This window comes from Lactuca virosa, chromosome 2 (genome assembly GCF_052849685.1).
Source record: "Lactuca virosa cultivar CGN04683 chromosome 2, Lactuca_virosa_CGN04683_v6, whole genome shotgun sequence".
NCBI lineage: Eukaryota > Viridiplantae > Streptophyta > Magnoliopsida > Asterales > Asteraceae > Lactuca > Lactuca virosa.
This window is the reverse complement of record NC_136427.1, coordinates 182,797,159-182,816,501: the sequence shown is the minus strand read 5'-3', so window position 1 is coordinate 182,816,501 and position 19,343 is coordinate 182,797,159. Positions and strand designations below refer to the sequence as shown.

The following is a 19,343-nucleotide window of genomic DNA, read 5'->3' as shown; positions in this document are numbered from 1 at the left end:
ACGTCCTCCGCCCCCGAACGTTTCCGTCGTTCCGGTTTTGGGGTGTGACAAACATGAACTTCTAGAAGGCGTTTCTTAATAAATATACTATAATTATTTGTAAAAAATATTAATCTTATTAAAATTGTTTAAATTCTCAAAACAAACTTTTTGAGAAAGTCAATTGCTTCGAATGCATTTTTCATATTATATTTCAGATTCAATACAATACATTGGTGGATTTTGTTAACATTTTTGTGCAGAATTGATGTGATACAAACTTCTTGAGAAATTCAAATGCATTCTTCATATTATATTTTATATCAGATTCAATAAATTGGTGGCTTTTGTCAACATTTCTGTGCAAAATTGATCATCCGAGTTAATCCATAACGTCTCCTCAAATGTAACAAGTTACTTGCAATGCTTCAATATTGCACAACCTCATGCAAAAAAAACAAATCCACATTGCAGTAAGTGTAACAATTATAAAATTAGGAAACATTAAGATGATTTACTTCCGTTTTCTTATGGTATGTGCAAGATCAAACCATGGTCGCTTCCCACAATTCATGTAATGGTGATGTGATGTGAGAAAAGTCTTCTCGAATAACCATTTTACGAGTTTACATAAGTTCATGAGGGAGAAATAGCCGGAAGGGTTGGAGCCAACATCGTTTGGGGTAGACATCTGAAAAGAAAGACAAAGTTTATATTAGATAATAATCCATAATATAACACCCAAATGAAATATTAAGGCTAGGACCCAAAACAATATTTCATAATTTGGAAGATGGATGCCGTAATCCAATTGCAAAATATTTGAAGGTAGGTAAATGATGATTTACTAATTTCCACCATGAAAAAAGAAATTTAGGATTAAGTTTTAAATGAATTTAAATTCCTAGATCTTTGAGATTCATTGAACGTTTCAATGGCATGTTTAAATCTCGATTATGCCCTTCAAGTTTGTAAATGGGATACCGAGGATCACAAACAAGGTGTGAATAACCATGCAAATGTGCTTGGTACTCTTGATGTCATTTATTACCTAATCAATGGGTCGATTAACCATACATGCTCCATTGATCTATGAAAAACATCAAGCTAGCCTTTTCCACCCTTGCTAGTCCAAGTTAGTGTGTCGGTTAACCAAACACGCTCCACTAACGACTTGGCAAGGTGCAAAGTGCAATTTCATGGAATAACACCAATTTCACATTTTTTCCTAAAGTAACTAAGATTGGGAAATTATAAAAACGTTTAGGTACTTTTATAATTATCATTATACTTTTTAACGAGTATTAATGCCGTATCCTACCCATTCGGCTAATGACCCTCCACCAGTCAAGGAAGCGGTGGGTGAGAGTGGACACCCATTCAATCGCCAAATTAATTCTTAATCAATACAAATTAAATAATATGATTTCTCAATTAATATATTATTCTTATAATATATTAATAAATCACAAATAACCTCTTTCTCAAATATCCTTCCTATCAAATTGCTTCGGTGAATGCAACCCAAATGGACCATGCTACTATCGGGTCAAGTACATACCAATTATAGTAATGGGCTTAGACACATAATCCAACAAACAAGTCATTACCTTGTCCATTTTTGTGATAGATCTCTTCATCTAAGGATTTAGGATCATTTCTAGCTCATTCATGGGTCATTTCTTGTATTAGGCACATTTTGGAGTGAGGAGTTCAGATTTGGACTCCTCTATGCTCTCATAGTCATAAAGTGATCGAATTTATCAAGCTTTGGCTCTTCTCCTTGACTTAAACCTATTTCGTAGCTTGGTTTTAGCATTTGAGGCCTTGCATGCACGTAAAGTTTGCGACTTTACGTGGTAACTATGCCCTAGGAGGCTAGATCTATAATTTGGAGCTTTGGGTTAGCTTAAAAGTGTCTGAATAAGGAATGGAATGAAGGAACACGACGAGTTGCTTAGCACAACTCGACGAGTTGAGACGTGTTTTCCCGTTTTCTGGATTATGCATTAACTCGACCAGTTAATGGGATAACTCGAAGAGTGGTTAGGGTTTTTCCCCGATCTTCTGGACACTGCATGGACTCAACGAGTTGATTGGCAACTCAGCGAGTTGACTCGGGCTTTCACGATTTACTGAGTTCTGGAGAAACTCGACAAATCAGTAGTTGCACTCGACAAGTTGGGTCAACATGGACTGTTGACCTTGACCGTTGACTTGACTTTGACCAAAGGTTGACCAAGTTTGACTTCTTAGAGTATTTTGGTAATTTTGGTCTTGATAGAATTGGCCCTATAGTGACTCTTGGTGTTTGAGTTGGAGATGTGTTTCGGGAGGTTGATATTTACATCCAATGCTACTTGTGTTGTAAGTTCTTCTCACTATATCAGCAGGGTCTAAGGCACCAAGGTCGGCCCTTTGGATTGTTATCCTGGTTATAGTATGCTTGTATGCTGTTATGATCTATTTGATCAGTATCCTGGTGTAACATCCGGATTTTCAGAGGTATTATGGTGTAGGTTAATCTTGTGATTAAAGGAGAGACTCGACGACTTGAGGGTCCAACTCGCCGAGTCGAGTCGGGTTTCTCCCGTGGATTTAATGAGTGGACTTGACGAGTCTGAGGAGAGGGACTCACCGAGTAGGCGCTGATTAGAGAAACCCTAATTTCTGGGGTTTAGGAACTATTTAAAGGCACTTATAGCCTCATTTACGGCCACCCTTTCCCTGGAAGCAAACCCTTAAGGTCATTTGAGCTAGAAAGTGAGAGAGAAGCTATCTTGGGATTTTTAGTGCATCATTTGAGAAGAAGAGAAGGAGATAAAGAAAGGATCAAGAGGGGGAAAGTTGGATCCAATGATAGATCGTCCAGAGCTTCTGAGGAAGGTAAAAGTCTGCACCTTTCTCATTATTTTGGTTAGATCTCATGTGTTTGGAGTTCTAGGGCTTTTACCACCTTTGGTTTGGGACTTTGAGTAAACGGATAAGCTAGAAGCCTAGTACTTAGATCTGGACCTTGTGAGGTCCCTAGAGTCCAAAAGTCCCAACTTTATTCATCCAAATGAGGGCTGTTGTGCTTAACACCTTAAGAAGGGTTGGTTTTGGCATTTTGAGGCATTTATGCCATGCATGAACGTAAAGGTCGAGGCTTTATGTGTCTCTGGTGTCTTAAAGGGCTAGATCTAGGGTTTGGAATGAGAGATCTGACTTTGGACTTCTAAATGAGGAATCAGACCGAGGGGACTCGTCGAGCGAGTCCGAGTCCATGAGTTGACTCGACGAGTCAGTGAGGGTTTCTCCCGATGAGCTTGAGCATGCGATAGCTCGACGTGTTGGGGGTCAACTCGACGAGCTGAGCTGGACTGTCACGAGATTTCTGAGGAAAGTAAGTGGACTCGACGACTCGTAAGGGTGCACTCGGCGAGTCGGGTCAGACATGGACTGTTGACTCGAGTTTGACTTCTGTTGACTCTAGGGTTTGGTTAACATGAGTAATGGAGACCATGGGGGGAGGGTAAAATGGTCTTTTATCCAATTCAAGAGTTAGAGAAAGAAGAATAGTCCTCATTTATTAGGGTCGTGTAAAGAGTATTGATTAGAGATATTCATCTTTTGTGCTAGGCGGAGGCTAGTTCGAGTTTCGGGTGCGAGGGTATTTACTTGCTGCTTGTCAGGTGAGTCTTCTCACTATACTTTACCTAGAGTGGTAATTAGAGTTATGTGACAAAGTATCTTGTGTGCTATTTATGTGATTGTGATACACTACATTATTTCTATGTGATTCATGCCGTGTATGTTCCAGAGTTACAGAGTTAGAACCGGAAGGTTCACAGAGTTAGGACCAGAGGGTCCATAGAGTTAGGACCGGAGGGTCCACAGAGTTAGGATCGGAGGGTCCACAGAGTTACAGCCTCGAGTGGCTATTATGTGTTATATGTGGTATTTTGGGGAACTCACTAAGCTTCGTGCTTACCGTGTTATGTGTTATGTGTTTCAGGTTTTTATCAGGATCGCGGGACGGCATCGGCTTGATTGTACACACCAGAGAAGAATTATGCTTTGAGGATCCTGGATTACCACTTAATTAAACATGGAGCTATGTTTTATGATTTTAATAAATGATGTTTTTGTGAAATATGCATTGAGAATTATATGTTTTCAAGAGAAAAATTGTTTTGAAATTTACGGTGTTACAAGTTGGTATCAGAGCCTTGGTTTGAGGGATTCGGATGCGCCTTCGGGTGAATCTGGACTCAAACTGAGGATTTGAGGAAAATTTTCAAAGAAATGATTTTTCTAAAGCGAACAAGAGTTTCTAAGAGAAAACGAGAAGGAGCAGTGTGTACAATCAGCCATAGCCCAAACGGTGATTTTCCAAAATACCCTTACGTTTGTATTATGAGATATTTATGAGATATGCTATGAGATATTATGCATGCTAGAGATAGGCTAGGTATTTCATATGTTAGGACTAGAGTGGCCTGATTTGTGATGCCTTAGCCTAAGAGTTACTGCTATCTGTGTTGTGCTTTCGAGTATGTACTGAGTAAGGGTATCCAGCAGGAATCCTCTAGAGAGGGATTTGGGTAGAGGAGTAATCTAGGAGAGAGACCTAGATGAGCATTTGAGGAGTCTAATGAGAGAGTAGTCAGATGCCCGCGTGGGGTAAAGTTGCTTGAGTTTGGTGGTATCCTTTGAGTATGAGGAGAGCAAGTGGGTAATATCCTAGAGTGGTTTTACATGTTGATAGAGATTGTTCGATGCCCGAATGTTGCTTGCTTCGTGCTTTGTGGAGCTCTTGATGATGAGAGTCATCTACTAAGTGAATATGACGATATTCAGGAGGTAGATGGCTGGCATCATAAGGAGTTCTTCAGCAGCTGATGGCGGAGAAGTGTGAGAACCTAGGAAGAGCCTAGGAAAGGGTGACTCTTGTCAGATGAGTACACTGACAGAGTAGGATATTTTGCAGAGGAGCGAACACGCATGACAGGGTTAGTGATTGAGAAGGTCGAGCAGCTACTTAGGAACTCGGGGATGATCTGTGTGGAAAGTATGGGTAGATGTGGCAGGTAGTATGGGCCCGTACTACTGAAAGCAGAGGACCCATACTCGATACAGGGAACATTCTGGAGGTTTTAAGTAGCAGATTGAGAGGTGATTCCATGGTTCGAGTACCATGATTTGCAGCAGATCGAGAGGTGATTTCATGGTTCGTGTACCATGATTTGTAGCAGATCGAGAGGTGATTTCATGGTTCGAGTACCATGATTCGTAGCGGATTGAGAAGAGATAACATAGTTCGGGTACCATGATTCATAGCAGATCGAGAGGTGGCCACATGGTTCGAGTACCATGACCCGTGGCAGTTAGTGTTATTGGTTCTACCAGTTATTCCGTGGTGATTGGTTAGACCGAGATCAGATGTGAAAGAGTATGGGGATAGAGGGCCATGATGAACGAGTTTTAGTGGAGCATCCCTTAAAAGGGAAATCGAGTTAGCTCCGAGGGATTGTTGGTGAGATGCCAGTTGGAGTCGCAAGACTCAGGGATGTGTAGGGATGGTGCGTTATGGGAGAATACGGTCTGGGCTGAGCGACCGGCCGATGGTGGAGATATCATTTTCTGTGACCTGAGCGGTGCTATTTATGTTCTTGTGGGAAACATGAGAGGTATTGAGATTTTCGGTTTCCAAGGTTGGGGGTGAGCCCTGTGGGGTGGCTTTGGTTATGATATTTCATCAGAGTATTTGGGCAGCATGTCTGCCGAGAGGTAATGTTAGAGCATGAGTAGGTTGTCAGCGGGGACTGAGATGGTTAAGGACAAGGATACACCTTATTTGAGCATAGTAGGGCATGTATTAGCTGCAGCGGCAGACGATCAAGAGGAGGATATTGGGGTGGTGGCTCTTATTGTCTATGATGAGTATCGAGTGTGGTAATGAGGACTCCACTCTTATTACAACCCACAGGATGGAACGTCGGTTGAAGAGTCGAGGATGAGGAATATGTTAGTTCGTTATTTTCAGACTAAGAGTCAGGGTTACGACTGGACAGCTGAGATGTCCGGTAGTGGAATGGTACGAGATTATGAATGACTAGAGGTAGTCATGATGAGAAGTTTCTGAGGATTTCATCGGAGATTCGGGGTATTTGGAATTGCTTGACCTCCATCGGGGAGATCATCAAGCATTGCGTATCACCTTCCAAGAGTAGGTGCGATGTTATTGGTAAAAACAGTTTGTGGGTTAGATTGTTGGCGAACCAATTGGTGATGGTTCGAACCCTGAGTGGGGGAGAACCGGGTACTTCAGAGGAGATCAGAGATTTGTTCAAGAGCGATTAGAGAACTGGATAGAGAGGCATGCGGTACGGATTCCTGAGACCAGGGTTATTGGTGGTCAAGGAGAGGTGCAGAGCGAGATAGTGCATGTGGTACGTGTTCGAGGAAGGATGAGTGTCTCCACAGCAAGTGGCCTTTGGCCGGAGACCTTGTGCTGGTTAGGAATCCTTCATGGTTAAAATGGTGAATTCGAGGTGGTTGGCTTGCGAGGTTAGTTTGGCGGTTGAGAATTTCTGGTTCAGAGTATGGGCTATTATATACAGTATGGGAAGGGAAGAAGTTGATTGGGCAACCAACTTCAGGGTCGTTATGAGTATTCTTGCATGTGTTTTGAGCATTAGAGGAGGAAGTTTTGGATTGTCATCTTCGTGTTCTGAGTCGCTGGCAATTTCTCCGTGTTTTAATTTGGAAGATGGAGTATTCCGGGGTTACAAGTGACGCAAGAGAAAGATCGGTTGCGAGATTTCGAGGAAGCAATGCGGTATCTGAGTATGATGCCATGAGTATGAGATTAGTGGTGGAGTCAAGACACTGCGAGGCGTTGTGATGGTATTCTGGGGTATCCGAGTTTAATGTCCTAAATCTCGGATTATTTTGAGTTTTGAGTTTGAGAGGACAAGTGGTGAATCAAGTGTCTATGGTTCTGGTGGGGGCCCTTCAGCTAATTGACATCAAATGGATTTATTTGAGAAGGTGAATTGCATCGAGGAAAAGAGGTTTCGTCGCGACGGTGATTGTCCGAAGTAGTGATGCTTAGGTTGGATGGGTGTGTGTACCTATCTATGATGGGCCATAGAGCATGAGTTAATGATCGCAGTGTGGTGTCAACCTGAGGATGAGATTGTGAAGTGGTAAGAGTAAATGCGGTAAGACTGTGGAGAGCTGTAGTTTCAATGAGACAGTGCAGAGAGGTTGTGGTGATGCTACGGGGAGCCGTAGTACTCACTATTCAGTGAGGGGTGTGGTGATGCTACGGGGAGCCGTAGTACTCACTATTCAGCGAGAGGTTGTGGTGATGCTACGGGGAGCAGTAGTACTCACTATTCAGTGAGGGGTGTGGTGATGCTACGGGTAGCTGTAGTACTCACCATTCAGCTAGAGGTTGTGGTGATGTACGGGGAGCAGTAGTACTCACTATTCAATGAGGGGTGTGGTGATGCTACGGGGAGTCGTAGTACTCACTATTCAGCGAGAGGTTGTGGTGATGCTACGGGGAGCCGTAGTACTCACTATTCGGTGAGGGGTGTGGTGATGCTACGGGGAGCCGTAGTACTCACTATTCAGTGAGAGGTCGTTGTGATACTACGTGGAGCTGTAGTACCCACTAGTCAGCGAGAGAATGTTGTGATGAAGTGCTCTCTGATCAGAGCTTGACGCAGAAGAGTTTTAGGCTTGGGTAGCCCTAATATTGACTTGTGGAAGCCTGGGGACGAACCAGGGGCGAGACTGGGGTCTCCATGTTTGTCGGAAGTCGTTATATTCCGAATGGAGTAGTGGTTTTCGTGGCCAAGGGAAGTGAATCAGTGAGGTACGCATGGGTTGCGGGTCATGAGTCATGAGTTGAGTGGTTCATTGGAACGAGTGGTTCCAAATCTGGATCGGACCAGACTCTCGATATTGAGTTTGACTCTAGTGGTGCATTGAGTAGGCGAAATGAGACTCCGGATTCTGAGATGGGTTCCATTTTGAGGAATATTGTTGTCATCAGATGTTTTGGACCAGAGTGGGTCAGTTCGTTGGTGCAGGAGGTACCGTGAGGCGCTCATATCTAGGGAGTAGTGTTCGATGGGGGTCGAGGATGAAACAATTTTGTAGGATTGTGGAATCCGTTGGGGTAAAGAGAACTTTGTGACTTGGGTGTCACTGGGTCGAGATAGTTGTTATGAGAATGAAGTCAGTAAGACATTTCGGGATATGTTATCGGTGACCTTTGGAGGTTCAACTGTGGAGTCAGAAGTTGACCTAGTGCTCAGTATTAAAAGGGGTATGAGGAACGAAGCTGGGACTTGTGATTGTGATGTCTGAGGACACTTCTGAGCGAGCCTGGTTATTCGCTTGTGTCTGAAGGGCAGAGTGTTGAGGATTCTTCGTTCGGATGGGTTCTGATAGCAGTTTAGTGTATGATCCCTGGTGGGGTGTGGACCCTTCCGTTTCTTGGGACGTGATTTGGATCATTAGCATGTTGATATGAGTGAGCGGTAGCCGATTGTTGGATTTGGTCTTGTGGGAATTAGAGGATCGGTGAGTTATCAGGGTTTGATATTCGAGAAGCGAATATAATGGTGATCGCTTGAGTAGGCGGTCTGGCGGGGGTCAGGCCACTAGAGCTTCCGGATAGTGGGGAGGAGTATATTAACGGCGGAAGAGCTGGTTCAGTTCTGGTCCTGGGAGTTTTGTGTGGTTTCAGGTGTCCATAGCGAAAGATGTCGGGGTAGTATAAAATCCTTTCGGTGGTGCCTTTTGCGTTGATGATTTCATTATGTGAGTGGTTAAGGAGTGATTTCGAGGGCGAAATCTAATTCAAGTGGGGGAGAATTGTAACATCCGGATTTTCAGAGGTATTATGGTGTAGGTTAATCTTGTGATTAAAGGAGAGACTCAACGAGTTGAGGGTCCAACTCGCCGAGTCGAGTCGGGTTTCTCCCATGGATTTAATGAGTGGACTCGACGAGTCCGAGGAGAGGAACTCGCCGAGTAGGCGCTGATTAGAGAAACCCTAATTTCTGGAGTTTGGGAACTATTTAAAGGCACTTATAGCCTCATTTGCGGCCACCCTTTCCTTGGAAGCAAACCCTAAAGGTCATTTGAGCTAGAAAGTGAGAGAGAAGCTATCTTGGGATTTTTAGTGCATCATTTGAGAAGAAGAGAAGGAGATCAAGCAAGGATCAAGAGGGGGAAAGTTGGATCCAATGATAGATCGTCCAGAGCTTCTGAGGAAGGTAAAAGTCTGCACCTTTCTCATTATTTTGGTTAGATCTCACGTGTTTGTAGTTCTAGGGCTTTTACCACCTTTGGTTTGGGACTTTGAGTAAAATGGATAAGCTAGAAGCCTAGTCCTCAGATCTGGACCTTGTGAGGTCCCTAGAGTCCAAAGGTCCCAACTTTATTCATCCAAATGAGGGTTGTTGTGCTTAACACCTTAAGAAGGGCTTGTTTTGGCATTTTGAGGTATTTATGCCATGCATGAACGTAAAGGTCGAGACTTTATGTGTCTCTGTTGTCTTAAAGGGCTAGATATAGGGTTTGGAATGAGAGATCTGACTTTGGACGTCTGAATGAGGAATCAGACCGAGGGGACTCGTCGAGTCCATGAGTTGACTCGACGAGTCAGTGAGGGTTTGTCCCGATGAGCTTGAGCATGCGATAGCTTGACGAGTTGGGGGTCAACTCGACGAGCTGAGCTGGACTGTCACGAGATTTATGAGGAAAGTAAGTGGACTCGACGAGTCGCAAGGGTGCACTCGGCGATTCGGGTCAGACATGGACTGTTGACTCGAGTTTGACTTCTGTTGACTCTGGGGTTTGGTCAACATGAGTAATGGAGACCATGGGGGGGGGGGGGATAAAATGGTCTTTTATCCAATTCAAGAGTTAGAGAAAGAAGAATAGCCCTCATTTATTAGGGTCGTGTAAAGAGTATTGATTAGAGATATTCATCTTTTGTGCTAGGCGGAGGCTAGTTCGAGTTTCGGGTGCGAGGGTATTTACTTGCTGCTTGTCAGGTGAGTCTTCTCACTATACTTTACCTAGAGTGGTAATTAGAGTTATGTGACAGAGTATCTTGTATGCTATTTATGTGATTGTGATACGCTGCATTATTTCTATGTGATTCATGCTGTGTATGTTCCAGAGTTACAGAGTTAGAACCGGAAGGTTCACAGAGTTAGGACCAGAGGGTCCACAGAGTTAGGACCGGAGGGTCCACAGAGTTACAGCCTCGAGTGGCTATTATGTGTTATATATGGCATTTTGGGGAACTCACTAAGCTTCGTGCTTACCGTGTTATGTGTTATGTGTTTCAGGTTTTTCTCAGGATCGTGGGATGGCACCGGCTTGATTGTACACACCAGAGAAGAATTATGCTTTAAGGATCCTGGATTACCACTTAATTAAACATGGAGCTATGTTTTATGATTTTAATAAATGATGTTTTTGTGAAATATGCATTGAGAATTATATGTTTTCAAGAGAAAAATTGTTTTGAAATTTACGGTGTTACACCTAGTAGATAGGATGATGTTATGCTTAGTGATCTGTATGATCTGTGCCTGTTTGTTGATTGTTTATGTGTTATGAGTATGTCGACATATGTGTGTATGGTTGGGTTGAGGTGGTCCTACTTTGTGTTGAAGGCCAATAGACCCTGGGCGGCTCGGATACACTGAAGGCTTGCGAGGCGATCCAGTCAGGCCGAAGGCCCGGCAAGCGGTCCGGAGAGGCTGTAGGCCCATCGAGGTGGTCCAGGCATGCCGAAGGCTCGGGAACAGTCCAGATAGGTTGTAGGCCCTACGAGGCAGTCGAGTCAGGCTGATGGCTCAATATGCATACTGTTTGATATGATATTGTTCTGGTTTGTATGGTGTTGGTATTTTGGGGGTAACTCACTAAGCCTTTGAGCTTACATTTATGAGTTTTGTTTCAGGTACTTCTAATGATTGAGGGAAGGCGAAGGCGTTATCGTACACTTCCTCACATGATATGATTTTGATTTCTGGGATACTCTGATATTGGTTTATATTGAAAACAATTTGTGAACAATATTGGTTTTGGATGTTTTGCAAACAATTTATGAACTTGGATTGGTTTTAAAAAGTTTAAAATTTTCAGGAATTTTATAGATGTTACATGATGATAAAACCCAAATACTCAACACAAAACACATATTTTATTTGTTAAGAGTAAAACCGATAAAAACCCGTAAAATGGATTTTTAAATGCCAAAATCTTAAGCTAAATAAGGGAGGAAGAAGAAAGAGATATAGTCAATATACCAAACTCTTTGACCTTGAGAGATAACTTATATAACAACACATAGTTATAATAGTAGAAACTAAGACTTACTTATAGAAACTTAACATTTACCAACATTCATTGACGAGGGTTGTAATCAAACGTCATCGATGTTGATGTTGATTCGCCATATGATAGTTGTACCTCCTCACAATGCTTCACATGTCCAATATTAGTTTCAACCATAGAGGGAACATGTGACCGTTTGATGCCTTCTAACTCGATGGTGACTTCTTTCATTGTTGGCCTATTTTTCCCATTGATATTCAAACATCGCATTGCCAAGTTTGCTACAGCTAATAACTCAGTCCTAGAACCCTCCTTAACAATCATTGCATCAAAAATAGACATCACACGACCTTCTTCCATGGCTAACAAAAAGTGCGTAGCTAAACTTCTATTTTCACCAAATCTAGTTAAGGAAATTGGCTTTTCGCTTGTCAAGAGTTCTAGCAAAACAACTCCGAAACTATAAACGTCACTTTTTTCAGTAAACTGACTTGATTGGAAGTACTCTGGATCCAAATAACCAAATGTCCCCTTGACTAACGTAGTCAAGTGAGTTTGTTCTAACGATACAAATCTTGAAGTTCCAAAATCTGAAACTTTAGCTTGATACTTTTCATCCAAAAGTATGTTAGTAGTCTTGATGTCCCTATGGTATATAGGAATGGAGGTTGCTGAATGTAAGTAAGAAACTGCTCCTGCAACATCTGTCGCAATTTGTAATCTCATGTTGAAAGAGATTGAGAACTCACCAGTTTCATCGTGAATAAGGTCATACAAGGTACCATTTGAGATAAACTCAGAGACAAGTAGTGGGACATTGGTCTCTAGGCAACATCCTAGTAATTTGACCACGTTCCTATGATTGACTTGCGAAAGAATAACTACCTCGTTGATGAATTGTTCGAGTTGGCTTTCATCAATCACCTTCGATTTCTTGATTGCCACAATCCTTCCATCGACTAGCATGCCTTTATATACTGTACCTTGCGCTCCCCGTCCAAGAATTCTATTCTCATTAAAATTGTCAGTCGCCTTCTCTAGTTCATTGGATGTGAAAAGTATGGTTTTGTCAACTAAACTAATATCACTTTCTTCTTGTTGTTTAAGAAGTAGACCACCATTACGTTTAAAACACCTTCGTTTCCTTCTACTGACTTTAGTTTTCTTGATTAGTTTGTATAATGCATAGCCAATCCCAATTAGGAAAAGGGACCCCATGCTTATGCTAACACCTGAACAACAAATATAATACAAAAAGTTAATACAAGAACCTTAATAACATTTAACATTACATAAATGAAGTATTAAGTTTCTAGAGTACATACATCTCTCACCTTCTTTAAGGACTACACTTCTATACATACTGACAATGAGGTATTGGTTATGATGTATAACTTTACTTTCTCTGAGGTATTGGTTATGATGTATATGCGATGGAAAAAGCTAATATTTTGATCTAGCGTCTACGTAAGCATGTGAGTGTCCCCTTAAATTAAGCTAAATAGGTTATGATGTTTTAACAATGTAATGTAATTTCTTATTATGACAATGTAACCTCAGTGTTAACTTTGAAACAATTATTCGGTTTGTAAATATCATAAAAATTAAACGTGGGTTTCCATAATTTGTAAGAATTTGGGGTATAGAAAAGGCTTGGAAATTCTGAGAATTGTGTATACACTTTCAGATTAAAGTATTTGGGTGGTACTCCCAACCTTTAATCGGATAAGTCTCAGAAATGAGAGCAAGAACAGAGAATCTGGGTGTTATGAATTTCGTGTGTACCATCAAAATGAAGACCAAAAATTAGTTAAGTAACATTTTCATCAGAAAACTGTCACCAAACAGTTGTATGTCTGAAAACTGTTACAAAAACAGTTTTATGTCTGAAACCTGTCACTAATCCGAGTTATTTATATAAGGGTCAAAACAAAGTCAAAAACCGGGTTTATTTCCAAAAATTCAGACTAATTGATAATTCCAATATTGTTTTTGGTACAAACCAACACAACATTTGGATGGAGTAACGTAACCACACAAAAATAGAGGCTATATAACAAATGGTTCGTTTGTGAGTCACAATTTACAATGTTTTAGGTTTATTTTCATAATTTTAAAGATCATTAAAAGTTAATTATCCTTGCAAAATTATTATTAGGATAATAATTAGATAATTAAATGAATTTTATTGACCGTAAACAGCACACTTTAGTATATTTTAGATTTTCACGGTTTTAAGTAATCATAACAAAAGTTTGAACAAAATGTTATAAAGTTTTAACATGACTAACAAGAGAGTTGGTAAAGTTTTCAAAAAAAATCAAGAAAATAATGTAGAAAACCAAAGTGCGAAATAAAAAACCTATGGGTATCTAGCTAGTTTTAGCTTTTAGTTTTAGGTTACTTAACCTTGGTTAAGAAGTGAAACCATCCTTTTCAAATTGGATTTTTGGATTTGTCATTTTGAATGGCGATTCAAATTGGTTTTATTATTGGGAAAATGAATTATATGGGTAACTATGTTTCAAAATCGTTTAAAAAATACCATTCAGGTTTGGTGTGTCCAAAAAACATCATCTAAGTAAAGCATTTGTACAAAAAACACCAACGAAGTACATTCTTTGTTCAAATTTGACCTTGTGGTAACCGACAATTACCGGTAAAAAATAAGTAAAGGAAAAAAAAACAAGAGGAAATGACTCAAAGGGGTAACTATGTTTCAAAATCATACAAAAATCACCATCCAAGTTTGGTATGTTCAAAAAACACCATCCAAGTAAACTTTTTGTATAAAAAACACCAACAAACTATATGTTTTGTTCAAATATTATCCACCGGTAACTGACTCTTACAGGTCAAATGATGACTTGGCTTAACTATTATGACATGACATAATAATTATTGACAAAACAATAAATGATATATTCCTCCTTTAAAAATCGATTTAGGGTTTCTTCATGAACGAATGACTTCTTGACTTCTTCTCCTATGATTGCTCTTATTCTTCTAAAGTGATTATCTCGAATTTAAGTCCAAAACCCTATTTCTTGACTTATTGCAAAAAGGGCTCCTTTACCCCTGCCTCAATGGGCCTCCCTCTCCTAAGGCCTAAATCCATAAAAAGCCAAAAAAGCATCCAAGCCCAACTACAAGGCCTCTAAGGCCCAATATGGACCAAGAACCCCCAACATGGCCTTAAGCCCAAAAAATGACCTGGTACAATCAGGTGGGCCCAAGACCTAACTTAAACAAGTCCATCCATATGCCCATCATATGCTGAAGCCTCTAGGATCCGAATTTCAAGCCAGTACGCCCAGCGTACTCCTAGCGTACGCCCCGCGTACTCGGCTAGGGTCAAGAACCGCCAATCTTCCGACGGCCATAACTTTTTCATTCTAAGTCCGATTTTGTTATGGCCTTCGGAAGAAGTTATGGCGTTCGCCCAGCATACTCGGCTAGGGGGAAGAAGTTATGGCCTTCAGAATATTGACGGTTCTTAACCCTAGCCGAGTACGCTGGGCGTATGCTAGGAGTACGCCAGGCGTACTGGCTTGAAATCCGGATCGTAGAGGCTTCATCATATGCTGGGCGTATGTATGTACTTGTTTAAGTTAGGCCTCGGGCCCACCTGGTTGTAGCGGGTCATTTTTTCGGCTTAAGGCCATATTGGGGGTTCTTGGGCCATATTGGGCCTTAGAGGCCTTGTAGTTGGGCTTGGATGCCTTTTTGGGTTTTTTTTATGGATTTGGGCCTTAGGGGGAGGGAGGCCCATTGAGGCAGGGGTAAAGGAGGCCTTTTTACCATAAGTCAAGAATTAGGGTTTTGGACTTGAATTCGAGATCATCACTTTAGAAGAAGAAGAGCAATCATAAGAGAAGAAGTCAAGAAGTCATTCGTTCATGAAGAAACCCTAAATCGATTTTTAAAGGAGAAATATATCATTTATTGTTTTGTCGATAATATTATGTCATGTCATAATAGTTAAGCCAAGTCATCATTTAACCAGTAAGAGTCAGTTACCAGTGGATAATATTTGAACAAAACATATAGTTTGTTGGTGTTTTTTGTACAAAAAGTTTACTTGGATGGTGTTTTTTGAACATACCAAATTTGGATGGTGTTTTTTGAATGATTTTGAAACATAGTTACCCCTATGAGTCATTTCCTCTTGTTTTTTTTTTCCTTTACTTATTTTTTACCGGTAATTGTCGGTTACCACAAGGTCAAATTTGAACAAAGAATATATGCTTCACTGATGTTTTTTGTACAAATGCTTTTACTTGAATGATGTTTTTTAGACACACCAAACTTGAATGATATTTTTTGAACGATTTTAAAACATAGTTACTCGTATAAGTCATTTTCGGTTTGTTATTTGGTATCAATGGGCTCATATCAGTCATATATATTATATAGGCACCACAAGTTCTTACGCTAAGGTATGTAATGTGTGGGTCAAACAACATGTGCAGTGTTAGTTTATAACTTTATATTATTTGTCTTTTCTATGCTCTCTATAGACAACATATATATGAAATCTAGCTTTTCCAATATTTCCTAAACATGTAAAGACTTCAACATCATCTTCCTAATTTCAATGATTTAAACTCACATGCAGCTTTTACTTTTTAAAATTATATAATTAATAAATTTACGAACTTTTTATCATAATTAAAAAATAAATCATCGTGTAAAAATAAATTTGTAAATTATAGAAGAAAAAAAACAGAAATAAAAGGAAAATAAAAAGCCAATTAAGAACACAGGGGATGGTAAGTTGAGAGAATAGCTTACCAAGAATAACACCGTTATGTAATTTTTTGACGCTTCCAAAATCAACAAAACAACGGATGCCCGAGTTTGCGTTAGCATCATGGTAGCAAAATCCCCCGTTGTCTCTACAAATTACGCATTCTTTATCATATAAATCGAAGCTTGCTCTCCAGGAAAGTGTTACTGGGACAAATTGGCGAGAAAATCTTCCTTCGATGAATGAATTCTTATCTATCACGAAGGCAGACCCACAGTTTTGATCTCCAGCCTGCCTTTCCAAGTATTTTCGTTTAATGGTAAACGGCGCTGAGCTAAAAAAATCAGGAATAGTAGCTTGGCAACAACCAATGCCAAAACAGTTCTGTATGTCACTAACAGTGTTATTATCACAAGTCGTCGAACAACCGGTGATAATATAGTCACTCCACTCCTCCAACATGAGGGCAGCACTGCCGCACCCCTCAAACACGAATATGCTATGAATAGCAGAAAACTTCAAACTAGTTCTACTACCTAGAAAAAAACTGATTTTCTCGCAATCAGAAAATCTGGGGACATTTACAGTGACCGTCCCTTGGCTTGCGTTTACAACCAGCACCTCCACGTTGTTGAGTGCAGGTAGATACGGGGTGGAGGAATTACAAACCACGTTAAACCATTCGGCCCGAGAAGAATTCTTTTTGATTCCAAAAGGGTATGGAATCCTGACATCCCCACAGGTTTCCTCTTCATCAGGTGATGTTGTTGAAAAGATTTCGTTCCATGAGAGTGATATTGGAACAAAAGTGTGATCTCCCACAACTAATTGGCTTAGGAATCTTCTCTCATAGTCTGCATCCACCAAGAAGGCAGACCCACATCCATTCTGTCGTTCAAATTCTGTTAGATTGAAGATAAACGACTGGAGATAATCAGGAATTGTAGTTTGGCAACAACGATTGCCAAAACACGAGTCTAAGTCACTAACAGCGTCTTCGCCACAAGTCGTTGAACAACCAGAGACAACAACCCCATCGTCCATGATGGCAAGAAGGCCGCACCCCTTATATCTGAACATGTTCCGCGATCTGGAAACTTGGAAGGGACTTTTGCCATCGCTGGTGCTGAGGAAAAGACTGCTATTCTTGACTGGATTCTTACAGTCAGCTTTAATTAGGGACATATTTACAGTGACTGTGTTGTATCCAGTATACAACAACTCGGCGTTGTTGAGTGCAGGTAAATACGGTGTTGAGGCATCACAATCAACTCTGTACCATTCGTTGGCAGAACAATTTTTCCCAATCCCGAAAGGGTATTCAATAGAAACATCCCCACACTTGTAACTACATGGTGGCTGGCTGTAAAACTGAGCTTCTATTAATGTTATTGCTAGCATAATCAAGACGAGTAAATGCAAAAGTTGAAACGGCTTCATTTTGTGAACAACGATCGAAGGCGGATGGATATAAGAATCAAAAGCAAGTAATAAATTGCTATGCTCAAATGTGCTCCCTCTGTTTGATTATTTGAAGAAGAAATTTCATTCATGGTTGACCTTGAGTCAACGGAATGCAACTTTAGTTTTGCCCCTTTTCTTCTTCGAAACCGCAAAATATATTAAAAAACCCAATGAGCAAGTGACTAGGCAAGGACAAAGAAGAACAACATAATTTTTAGTTTATTACATGGGGAAAAGGGGGAGGAATTCGATTCGTTAACAACAATCATTAAAAGCTGATGGATTACCGAATTTCAAAGCTCAAGGTGAACCCTAATTTGGAGAAATTTAATGCATCGTTGACCTTAAGTCAACTTTAATGTTGCCCATATATTCCATACAAGATAAGCCGTTAATTAGACAACCTGATCATTACACAATAATCTCTAATTACTTTTAAATAATAAATAATGATTACATAATCACTATTTATTACTTTTGATTTTTTTAAATAACTAATTTACTTTTAAACACAAAAGATTATTATAATTAAAACAATAAAGTATATTACTCATAATTAATATATATATTTAAAAAAAAAACAGATTCCGTTTTAGTTTACACCCTTGAATTTATATAATTTAACATGCTTAGTATTTCATACTCCATCTTTTCACAAAATAAATATTAATAAATATTATGTTTCAGTTTACACCCATTTTATATATTATTTTAAGAAATTATGAATATATATCGTGACAATTCAATTTTTACTTTATTTTTATATAAATTGGATAATAACGATTGAAACCTAACAACATGTATTTTTAAAAAATCTTTGTACCTATATTTATTTATGTTATTAGAAAAAAAGTTAACGTAAGACATAATTTTTAAAACCAATGATAAACAAAATTAGGATAGTACATATATTCATAACAAAGCATATGCCCAAACTAACTTATTTTTTGAATTTTTTTGGGAAAACTGTAATAAAGTCTTTACATATTGGTCTCATAATCGATTTAGTCATTATATATTTTTTTTATTCAATTAAGTTCCAAAAACCGGTAATCGTATTCAAGTTAGTCCTTTTACCCAGTCATCCAACTTTCAAAAATTACATTTTTGGCACAGATTTCAAAATTTATCACAAATTTGGTTCAAAAATTTACACTTTTGGCCCAGATTTTCAATTTTATTATAAATTTGGTACAAAATTTACCCTTTTGGCCCAAATTTTAGAATTTTGTTATGAATTCATCATAACTTTAGTTTTTTTTACAACTTTTTTCTCAAAATTTTGTTTCGAATATGTTTTTTCTTTATAAAATCATATTTATACAAAAAAAACATATTTTCACATAAAAAATCTTATATTTTCAGACTGTTGTAAAAGTCCCGACTAGGTCCCAATTAATCTCCGATTAATCCCTAGGCGCTACTCGGACGACTAGAGGGCACCTAGTGATTAATCCATATATACACGATGAGTGAAACAGTATAAAACGATGAAATTTTAACACTTTGAAAAAATTATTTCTCAATAGAAACTATTTGAGGTATGATTAGTGTTGTATTATTCATATTCACCTATTTTGTTATGATATTAGTGGTATTTACGAACTTTGAACAAGTTGGCAATTAACTTATTTTGAAGAAATTGGCAATTAATGATCCCTAATTAATCTCCCGATTAATCTCCGCTTAACTGGTTAATCCCTTAACCTCATTCCACCGACTAGTTAACGCCGAACGTTTTCTACAACCTTATAATTTCTATATAAAAACTTTTTTGTATACGAAATAT

The 19,343-nt window shown here is 39.5% G+C and overlaps 1 protein-coding gene across 2 annotated transcripts; it reads right to left on the bottom strand.

Annotated features, from left to right (window-relative positions):
- Positions 1-534: 534 nt before the first annotated feature.
- On the bottom strand, positions 535-17,794 carry LOC145159809 (wall-associated receptor kinase-like 1). 2 transcript variants are annotated; one of them, XM_079078854.1, is made up of 3 exons: positions 16,135-17,794; positions 11,383-12,572; positions 535-670 (listed from the first exon to the last, which is right to left on the bottom strand). In XM_079078854.1, exons 1-2 carry the CDS (start codon positions 17,528-17,530, stop codon positions 11,410-11,412), a joined length of 2,559 nt encoding a protein of 852 aa, XP_078934980.1. In that variant the 5' UTR covers positions 17,531-17,794; the 3' UTR covers positions 535-670; positions 11,383-11,409. The 2 variants fall into 2 exon arrangements, with proteins under 2 accessions (XP_078934980.1, XP_078934979.1); XM_079078853.1 differs by lacking the exon at positions 535-670 and having other exon boundaries at positions 11,225-12,572.
- Positions 17,795-19,343: the final 1,549 nt, after the last annotated feature.